Source organism: Xiphophorus couchianus, chromosome 9 (genome assembly GCF_001444195.1).
Source record: "Xiphophorus couchianus chromosome 9, X_couchianus-1.0, whole genome shotgun sequence".
NCBI classification, from domain to species: domain Eukaryota; kingdom Metazoa; phylum Chordata; class Actinopteri; order Cyprinodontiformes; family Poeciliidae; genus Xiphophorus; species Xiphophorus couchianus.
The window spans coordinates 24,976,449-24,987,475 of NC_040236.1; the positions used below are offsets into that span (position 1 = coordinate 24,976,449).

The 11,027-nt window shown below is 41.4% G+C and overlaps 2 protein-coding genes across 4 annotated transcripts in view; one reads left to right on the forward strand and one right to left on the reverse strand.

The window, feature by feature from the left end:
* Positions 1-2,521, forward strand: part of gng12b (guanine nucleotide binding protein (G protein), gamma 12b) — a 38,063-nt gene extending 35,542 nt beyond the window's left edge. For all 3 annotated transcript variants that reach the window (XM_028027647.1, XM_028027646.1, XM_028027644.1), the window contains one exon: positions 62-2,521. In XM_028027647.1, the coding sequence (XP_027883448.1) occupies positions 62-187 (126 nt within the window). In that variant the 3' untranslated portion in view covers positions 188-2,521. The remainder of the gene's footprint in view (positions 1-61) is intronic.
* A 4,880-nt stretch (positions 2,522-7,401) lies between these two features.
* On the reverse strand, positions 7,402-10,729 carry LOC114151138 (growth arrest and DNA damage-inducible protein GADD45 alpha). The gene is given in 4 exon segments (XM_075410500.1): positions 7,402-9,462; positions 9,567-9,774; positions 9,890-9,991; positions 10,362-10,729. Coding segments are annotated over 4 exon segments (777 nt in total). The 5' UTR covers positions 10,715-10,729; the 3' UTR covers positions 7,402-9,348.
* Positions 10,730-11,027: the final 298 nt, after the last annotated feature.

Genomic DNA, 11,027 nt, shown 5'->3' on the forward strand with positions numbered 1-11,027 from the left:
AAAAGGCTCAGTGTGAATGTTTTTTTTAAGGCGGTGTGGATTGATTGGTGTGTTTGTGCAGGTGTCCAAGGGTTCATCAGACCTGATGCGCTACTGTGGAGAGCATGCCAAGAACGACCCTCTCCTTATGGGCATCCCAACCTCAGAGAATCCCTTCAAAGAAAAGAAACCTTGCACTGTTTTGTAGCTGAATACCCAAACTGTTGCTTTTCTACACTCTTATGTAATATGGCTGTTAGTAGTTTGAACAAACTTGCCTAAAAGCCTCGGTGGTGGTTGACTTTTTTTCACATTTACCATTTTTTTTCCAGATTATAAGTTGCAGGGGTTTTTTTATAGTTTGTCTGATTCTGCATCTTATAGCCCAGTGTGACTTGTGTATGATTTTTTTCTCTTTTATTTCTCTTCTTGTATTTTTTGACTGATGCGTCAAATGTTAATTCATACTGACGGACATGAACCAAGGCTAGGCTTGCAGATGTGAGGAAGGGAAGGTGACCAGACCTGGAGGAACGAGTGTGTTGCCTCAACAACTTGTTCCTGTGAATGGTGTAGTTACATCTCTATGTCCTGAATGTTGCCAAGGAGATGAACATGTGACTTTGCAGGCAGGTCTTCTTGGTGCAACAGCTTCATTGAACGCAACCGCCTCTCTCCAGGCGTCTCCGCTCCGCTGCGCACTTCACCGCCTATGGCAGGATAATCTGACGAGGTGGCACGAATTGTCAGAACATTGGCAGAGTCGTTTCTGACCACCTGATTTACGGCACGAACGTCGGTGCGTCAGAAACTGCCAGCAGACTACCAGGCTAAAGTCCACCGGTTCTGTGAGTTTGTTAAAAAACAACTGGAACTTTTCATCAACATGGATGAGGTCAACCTTATACTACAAGGCAACATGCAGTCCGGAAAATATGGTACTCTTTAAATAAAAGTAAAACCAAAGAACAGGGAGAAGTCAGACATTTTTAGGTCTAGGTATAATTTGCATGTTAGCCCAGTGGTGGCTTCACATTTCCTCTGTGGCAGCAAACGCCTGATGAATAATTACCACATCTTACCAAAACAAGACCCTTAACTCGTTGGGTCAATCTGATAGAAAAGCCTTTACCTCTTAATTTCATCATGCCTGCTTGAGGAAGGAGGGAGTTTGTGCTCTACTGATAAGGACCATTCAAGATAATGACGTCCTGTCAGTGGGCCAGCAGGCTGCTGCCCATTACTGCATGACAAATGGAGACGGTGAAGCTCTGTTGCTGGTGATGGCCAGCTGTTGCCTCAGGCAGCCATGGACTAACAATCGCAAGTAGAGATCATGCTTGGTGTTGTCCATTTATAGGTCGCTCCAAACAGCAGTGTCCATGTGTGTTCCATAGAGAACGTGGATTCATTCCTTAGTTTATAGATTTGTAAAAGAAAGAAAAAAAACAACATGTTGTACGACGGGCAGATGTTGAATCGTCATAAGGATAAAAGAGAGCAGATTTCCTGGAATACGCTCAGCCTTCTGCTTTTCTGTTGAAAGTCTTGCCGCGTTGCAGCCTAAAAGAAGCACAGCCACATATCAATATACCTCTGAATACAGAAACACTGCAAACAATTTGAATAAAAGCCCATTTATTTCATAAACTTTATCTTTAAGTGAAACATTATATAGATTAACTACACTCAGACAAATGTTTGTTAATTACGATGATTTTCCACTCACAGCTAATGAAAGCGACACATTTAAAATTAAAATATTACACCAGACAGATAAAAAATATATTTGCAAAAACAGCGATAAAATGTAGGTTTAGTACCTGCTTATTTTCAAAAGCTACTTTTAATCTGACAAACGAGACGCATCTGGAAAAATATTCACATTTACTGAAAATGTCTTTAGGAAATACAGCTGGACTTTTCTTTGACAGTATTTCAAACATCTCACTGATGTTGAACAGACTCATTATCAGTTCAGCTCAGTTTTAATATGAACTCTGAGAGAAACAGGGCAACCAGAAAAAAATCCTTTTTTTATTTTAAATTTTTTCTTTTGTTAGTATCCGTTATGTCCTAAAGTAAAACACAACCCTGCTGGGTAATTTGAATAAAAACTGTGGTTCTGATTTTTGTTTCCAGCAGCATATTCCTATTTATGGGAGTTTTCCTGCCATTATTTTGGCTCTTTTTTTTATACATTTTAAATCTCCTTTGTGAGACACTGGTGGGTTACTGGACTGTGAAAGCTGGATTTAAGTTGACCGTTATACTTAGAGACATTCTGTGCTCTTAATCTCCTTAACTGTTTCAATTAATCTTTAATTTGTTTGCTGCTACAGTTTTACTTTCGCCAGAGTCTTATTCCCGAAGCCAGACAGCTTTAACTCTGAGAGCTACATTTGTTTTAGTCACATAAGTGCTTTAGGCTAATACTGTGAATAATGAAGGCTTTAAGTGAGTAGTTTGCTTTTCACTGTGTAATGGCTTATTGCTTATTTGTGTCAATAAACAGTGCTGAGAAGAAGTATTTACCCCATTACGGATTTCTCCTGTTTTTTCAATTTTTTTTTGTTTTGTTTGTCATGCTTAAACGATTCATGTCGTCAAGTTTTAAAATCAGACTAAAATAATGTGGGAGAACACGTAAATTTGTTGTCAAAAGATGATTTTAGTTATTAAGGGTAAAATCTATTTAAAACAACCTGGCCCTATTGGAAAAATCAACTGGTAAAGTTTGAGTTAAACTTGTTTGAAAAGCTGAAGTTGGCTGAAAGGTCTGAGAGAGCAACAACTGTGATTCTGTGAAATGAACTTTGTGGAAGTTTTTTTGGAGAAAAAGAAAATCTGCTCATCTATTCATGATCTTAAGCTCAAGTTGCTGAAGTTGCCATGGCTACGTGGCAAGTTAATCATCACCACAGCAAGTCTACCTCTAAATGGCTTTGAAAAAAGATTCAATTTTTTAGGAGTCTAGCCAAAGTAAGGACAATAGTTCAGTGGAGATACTGTGGAATGACTCTAACGAGGCCATTAGAAAAAGTGATTGAATTAAAAGAATCTTGTAACAAACAGCTGATCAGACTTTCACCACAGGAACGTAAAAGACCCGTTGGTAGATTTTGTAAATACTGATGGCAGTTGTTGCTGCCCAGCGTGACACTCTAAAGCTTCTAAAAACACATTTAGACTTTTTAGGATATCTTTGTCTTATGCTCAAATATTTTTTATAATATGAACTATTCAAATTAGACAAAAAAGGAAAAGAAAGGAACTATGTGGACCAAAACCTTTTCTTGGCACTGTAGACCATAAATACATTGTCTTCTATCTTTCTCTGTCTGCAGAGTACATGTGTCCATGTACTGTTGCACATGCTCTCTTGGTTCTCCATCATCTACTTTACTGGACTGTACTGACTGATTCAGTTATTTTAGGATTTTTTAAATAACCCAGTTAATTTCATCTAGTCATGTGTCTTCATTTATTTTTTTGATGAGCATAATTCTTCTTTAGTGTTTGAGACAAATGTATGACCATATAGCTGTGTTGGCTTTTTTTTCTATTTTTAATAAAATCCCAGTGGAAGACATTTTTGTTGAACTGGATTGTCTGAAATCAACACAGCAGTAAAATCCTAGCCAAAGTTTTTGGAGAGACACAAAAACCTTCTGAAATCTTTCTGTTTTAGCAGCACAACGTGTCCAACTGCTTTCAACAGTCCAGGTACAATCCGGTCAGTTTTCTAGGATGATGGAGCGCCATGTCACAAGGCTTCAGGGATAAAAATGGCTCAAAGGTTGAAGCGGGGACCTGTGGTCAGGAAACTCCCCAGATCTTCTCGAGAAGTGCATCTTATTGGAAGTTCTCCAAAAGCCAAAGTTGGCACATAGTGCAACTTCAGGCAATAATAAGATATGAATAAGTCATCATCACATGGGATTTAAATGACACGCTGATATGCAGCATGCAGGAGCAAATCACACAAGATAAAGGAGAAAAGATACTGAGTCTAACTGGCCTTTAAAAAACTTGATGATTTGCTAATATGAAACTACTGGAGTTGTAAAGTAACACGCTACATTTACTCCGTTACATTTACTTGAGTAACGTTTTAGGTGAAAAACATGAACTTTTGGGAGAACTTTTGCTGGGCTGTACTTTTGACTTTTGCTTGAGTAAAATTTTTATGAAGTATTGCTGCTCTCACTTGAGTCAGATCTCTGGGTTCTCTGCCACTGTGGCTAACGTCACTGAATGAAGACCAAACTTGCTTTAACCAAACATTCACTTTGCACAGACACTTGTTAAAGTTTCATCAGTTTTATGTTGAAAGAAACAGATTTAGATTTTTTTTTTTCTTTTACCTGATTTTTATATATTTATGTCTTGATCTTGGTCTTTAAAATATCTAAATTTCCATATAACTTTACATAAATTTATATTTTGGTTTGATAATTGATGTTTTGATCAGTGGCTCAGTACTTGAGTCGCCTTTCCAGCCTTTATACAGTCACTTGAGTCATTTCTTGGAAGACTAATTTTTTACTTGAGTAAAAACATGTTGAGGTAGTTCTACTCTTACTTGAGTACCATTGTTGGGTTCTCTGCCCACCTCTGGAAATTACTACACACTTTTAAATGCTTTGGTCGAAAATTGCTGCCTCGTTATCTTGCTTTCCACTGATTTCTGGAGCGTCCTACATTTCTGAACTTATTGTCATAAAGTCTTCCTTTCACCAAAAAACCCCAAAACTTATAGTTTCATTCACTAAAAAACTTAATGATTCAAATAGAACTTAGTTGGAATGATAAACTTCCTGCTTTTATTGTTGAATCGAATGTATTATAATTGAATAAAAAATCATTTGAAGAATTAAATTAAGTTCAAAAGTGATATGAGGTAGAAAGCTAGCACTGCACATTACCCTAAATATATAATTCCAACAAGTGGCAGATATTTTGGGGTGCAAATGCTTGTGCAGCACATGAACCACACAGTGTTTATTGTACTTTACTTCTTGAACATTATGTATATATACCTTTTTTCAAATCAATAGCCATGATCTACTTGGGCAAATAGATTTCAGAAGGGCACTTTCCAGTCCAGAGGGAAAAGGGCATGTGAGGTTTATCTGCGTGTTTTCACAGTGAAACACGGTGGAGGCGGCAGCATGCTCTGGAGATGCTTGTTGTTAGCATAAAAAATACAAATAAAAAGATCAAAAAATAAAAAACAAACTGTTAGAGGCAGCAAAAGACTAAAGCGGAGGCTCACCTATCCTAAATGTACAGAGAGAGCTGCAATGAGACGGTCTAGTCCAAGCCTAGAACTGAACTCAATGGAGAATCTGCGGTAGGATCTGAAATGACTGTTCAGTCACGACCTCCATCCAACCCGACTGACCTGACCTTGAGCTCAGTTCATCAGGGCGGAAACGTTTCCGGCCTGATGCTTGATTAAAATGGTGGTGAGGCGGCGATCAGCCACAGATCCCTGAGTTCAAACAGGTGGGAGAGCCGACAAGGTCAGGTGGACAAACATGTTTGCTCTAATTTCCCATCCCGAGTGTTTATGTGCCCTGAGCCATGCGCTGCTTGTTATGCAATCCTCCCCCCTCTTCCCTCCTCCCCTCACTGGCTCCTCAGGTGTGAGGTTACACTTACAACCAGGTCAAGATGTATTCTGTGCCCCACATCAATGCAATCCCTCCTCCAATCAGATGCTGAGGTTGTGGTGAGTGTGAACTGGATTTCATGCGTTGTTGTGTATGCATGCTGTGGTAAGCTAATAATCCACCGTCTCCAGCATGTCACCTACTTCTTCCTCTGTGGCCACTCCTCTGACTAACAGGAAGGCATTCTGTGTGTGTGTGTGTGTGTGTGTGTGTGTGTGTGTGTGTGTGTGTGTGTGTGTGTGTGTGTGTGTGTGGGTGTGTGTGTGTGGGTGTGTGTGTGTGTGTGTGTGTTTTTCTCTTGTCATGCTTCCGTATGTCCTCTCTGTCAACAAACGCTGGTATTTCTGGAACGACTGTCGTATTTCTCTAGAAGTATCTCAACTCGTGGCCTTCATACCGAAACCGTCTGAACTCTGCAGAGAGGCAGCTTCCACAGAAACGTTGAGAAAGTATTTTAAAAAACAAAGTGGTGCTTATGCAAAGTTTTATACTTCCCATCACTTTTCTGCAATTTGAACTTTGCACATCTTATTAAACTGTAGCAAACGCTTCCTGCAACCAGAATCTGCAGCCTACGGTCTTCACCCACATTCCTCGGTGGCTCCCTGCGTTCTGACCCGGTTCCTTCAACAAAGGCCCCCTGTCTTCTGCTGACTGACGTCTCTGTGGCCCCCAGGTCCCCTACACTCCCACCCTCTGCCCCTCGTTGCCAGCGTGTCAGCGGTCAGAGGGGAATGCCTCTATTCACTGGGCTTATTTTTAGCCTCAAAGCTAAACTACTGTACAGCTCTAGCAATGAGGGACCTGAATAGGCCTGACTCATGCGGCCATTGTCTCGTGACCCTGTGTGTGTGTGTGTAGGCTGCGTGTGTGTGTGTGTCTGTAAAAGCTTTGTCCCTCCCCTCTGAGCTACAGGCACTAATAAGTTCTGGTTCTCTCTTTTTACAGCCTCAGAGGGTCTTCAGCTTCAGCTGTTTTTTTTTCCTTCCCTCTTTGCTATTTTTATCCAGTCAGCAGTAAATTTAGCTTGGATTGCATTAAAGTCGACGGCTGAAAAGAACATGTTGCCACAATCGCTCTGATCCTACACAGATTTACCATCATTAGTTATTTTTGCTCCCTCTGCTTTGCCTTACAAAAGTATTCCAAGCCTTTTTTTTGTTGCAGCTACAACCTTTTAATGTACTTTGCTTGAATTTTTTTTACAAATAAAATTCGGAAGATTCTGCCGTGTTCTGCCCTCAGAACTCCCCTAATCCTTAAAAATTGTCTATTTGTGTTTAATCTAATTCCAGCTGTTCTGTGAAGACCCTAGTCTTCTGGAGCCACATCTGGCTTTTTTAACCTTTTACAAAGACCTTTAGCTAAAAAACAAAAAGAACCAGCTGCCGTATTAAATATTGATGTGGTGGCAAATGCAGGTTTTAACAGTTTTAAATTATTTTCCTGCAATATTTGCATTGAATTTCCAAAAGAGAATGAACCTGAAAGGCCCAGTAATATGACAACCTAATGACAATTTCTTAGGTTTTCGGTTGGAATCAGTTTTGTTTATTATTATTATTATTTTACATCATTTCTCATCACACAGAAAAAGAAACTATCCATCCGCTTTTTGCAAAATTGTATGTTTATCTTTATTTTAAATTCCAAAAGTACAGATACGATGGTTGTTCTTTATAGATTACAACAAATTTCCTAAAGTAGATATCTATTTAAAATTATAAGACGTATTTTTTCAACAAAAAAAAAAAAAAAGAAAGTCTTGTGACGTTTGTGGACAAAGTATTTTTCTGGCTGGCCTGAGAGCGAAGTCTGTGTTTGGTTTGTGAAGGCAGGTGAGTTGACCTGCTGACAGGATGACCGGCAGTCTGGAGGAGATCACAGAGTCAGACCAAAGCCTTCGGAAAGTCCCATCTGCAGTTTGCCACGAGTTGCAGTATGCAGGCGACAGCAAATATGAGGAAGAAGGTGGTTCCTCTGGTCCCACAAGATCAAAATGAAAAACAACATGGTGGTGGCAGTATCATGCTGTGGGGATGCTTTACTGTAGAAGGCCAGGGAAGAGAACAGGGAGGCAGGATCAGCAGCCAGGTTATTGGTCAACTTGTTGCTCTTTTTCTGCGTTCTACCTGCTTTCTATTGGTCATTTTAGGTATTTAGGTTAATTAAAGAGAAGCTCAAGAGACTAACATGATCATCAAGAGACTAATGATGATCCAGCAGTTTCCTAGATAAAGCTTGTTGCAGAAAAGAACGGGCAAAATTTGTAATCTTCTGCAAGGTCTAGTCAAAGGATCTGCAACTTTTTACAGACCTTAACATTCTGCCCAGTTCAGCTACATAAAACTCATTTAGCGTCACAAACGTTACACGACCTTTCAGAAAAAGACGACCTGTACTTTCCGATGAGCATCTACAGCTGGAAATGTGTTGCAGCGTTTTATTCTATTTCTAGCTTTTGGAAGAGAAAAAACTTAGACTTTTTTTTAAGTAGTTTCCAACATACGGAGAAGAAAAAAATAGATCTGAAAACGTCACAGATACAGTTCAGACATCTTGTTGTAGAAATGCAATAAGGAAAATAACTGCTTAACTAACACCTTATATCGTCTATAGTCTTCATTCTTCATCAGTTTTTGCCAAATATCAAAGGAGCCACAGGCTGCAGGCCCCTGGTACAGACTGATGCACTTTACTTTTAATATGCAAACAACGGATGCATGTTTTTGCAAATAAAACCAATGCATCTGTTAGCTTCTATGCTACAGTTCTGGTTTATGTACTACAGTGCAGCGTCTCCACATTTAAACGGATATTTACGCTGTGTGCATTAGTCTGCATGCTGCAGGAATCGTCAGATACCTGGTAAAGCGCCAAGCGCTCTGAGGCAACGGCCTCAAACCAAGGCGTCATAAAAACATGCCCTGCTTCCTCCCAGCGCCGCGTTTTACTGGAAATCAGTGAGGCAGAACAACCCTGAGAATCTTCTCTGTTTATTTCATTCAGTTTCACATGGCAGACTGCAGCCAAACTATGCACAATAAATAAAAAAAATTCATTAAATTAACAACATATATAAAAAAAAAAAAAAAAAAAAAGAAGAAGAAAACACGGACAACTCGGAACACGCCGTCCTTAAGATAACAACAGGAGGAGAAAAGTTTCCCTTTTTCTTTCTTTTTTTGGTTTTAAGTTAACAAAGTGACAATACTTTAAATAGCGTTAAATAAAAGCTGAAGAAACAGTTTCTGTTTGGTCGAACTGTCACAGGAACGGTGCCGACTCTCGGCGCGGTCCGGTTCCTGGAGTGGTGCCAGCTCTCCCTCCCCATCCCGCTCCCTTCAGACACGTGCTCCCCACGCCGTGCGCTCACTCTGCTCACATGATGCTGCCGCTTCCTCGTAAAAACACTGCTCCTTTCTCGGCAGACAGAGAGAGAGGACTGCTGAGTCACTCTTCCTTGACCATGTAGTTCACCCTGACGAAACATTCACGTTTCCCGTTGCTCTTTACAATTTTTGCCCCCCCGTTGATTTCCTCCGCTGGGTGGTGTGTGAGGGGGGGTGGCAGCAGCAGAAGGAGGAAGAGGAAGGAGGAGAAAGGCTTTCCAATTAATGCAGGCGGGTGTTGTTTTGATATTTTTTTCGTCCCCGGACGCAAACGATTCTTGACAATATTCCAAGCGGTTTCATCGGTCCGGCAGGTTGATGACCGGCACCCACTGATCCAGGCAGCGGCAGTCCCTGCAGAATCGGTTCACCTTGCTCAGCGCCGGGTCCTTCCACAGGGCCGACTGCGGGTTCTGCAAGTAGGAGCAAAGCAGTTAGATGCATGCTGGGGTTTGTTTCTTTTGAACACACGATTCAACAGACTTGCTCGCAGTTTGGGTTGAGGAATCATGCTTACCGTAACCAGGACGCAGTGCACATCCATGGGTTCCCCTCCGGGCTTCACCCCCCCTAGGATCTCGGCCAGACGCCTCATGTTGCCCACTCGCAGGATGTTGATGTCGTTCTCGCAGCAGAACGCCTGGATCAAGGTGAAGTGGATCTGCAGAGCAACGTCCTCTTCGTCATCCGTAGCCAGCAGGCAGAGCACCACGTTGTCTGGATCCCTGCAGGGAGGAAAACCACAAAAAAATGAATGAAGGAGTGAGAGATCACCTTCCATTATGGATCTTTAAAAAGAGTGCGCACACACACTCACACATCAGGACGTGATACACTTACACATTGAGGGACTTTGCAGCCTCGTACACCCCGACAGTGATGCAGCCCTGAGGCAACGCGGAGCTCAGGACCTCCTCCAGGGCTTGGCCCACCGATTCCATCCTGGGGGGAAACGGGGAAACTGGGTTCAATGCTGCCAGCAGGCGCACGGTTAACTTCTTAGTGGCTGCTGAAATTTGTTTGTTCATTTTAATGTGCGGCTGATGTCAGTCCGTGACGTGACGCTGCATGCAGGGTGGAACTGCTTATGGAAGGAGAGACACGCGAACAGAACCCGCGGCCAGGCTGTTCCAGCTGTGCTTCCAGAGCTACTTTGAAGCTAATGCTAACTAGCCAAACTGAAGCCGTAGCAAAACAGTTGGTGCAACGTCACAATGTTTAAAAGTGAGAAACTTCGACATAAAAGAAACTATTTAGAAACTCAAAGGACAAGAAATGCAAAAATGTTCGACGTGTAGTAAAAGGAGCTGACCTTTCTACAGAGTTTTCTCCTCCGGTTTCTTCAAAAGTCATATTGCACATCCAGGCGGTTCGGTGTCCTACACAGTCCAGAGTGGATGGAGAGCTGCGGCTGACGGTGGTGCGATGCTCGCTGTTTGCCCGGTGAACTGAGTGTTCCCTGTAGTGAGACAGCCTGTGAGCCCACAACTCATTTACATGGAGGCCTCCCATTGGCTGTTGGTCCGGCAACATGCAAAATACACGGTCAGGTTTCAACCCGTTCAACCCGAGACCTGTGTAGAAACAGCGCCCCCCCGTGGGTGCAATTCAACAACATGTGATCAACTCGTGGCCTTTAGACCTGTGATTGTCAGACTTTGACATTCAGTTTCTTCACAGAAAAGATCCGCAGGAGTCAGAAGTTTTGGTTAATCACCAACCTCAACTTAAAATCTAAAAATGGCTGCCTTGCTGCTAAAATGTAATGGCAGTTGCAGTTAAAACTGTTCATTTACATTATATTATTGAATATGGATTCGTTTATTCTGACTGTCACTATCCATTCTACACACTGCAATATTTGCTTTACATTTAGTATTTAGTGAACATGTTTCTGCATTGATCAAAAGTGCAAAATGTACAAAACCTTCGCTTGTATTTGCTAACAGTTTTATATATGAGGAGGCTTATAAAAAAA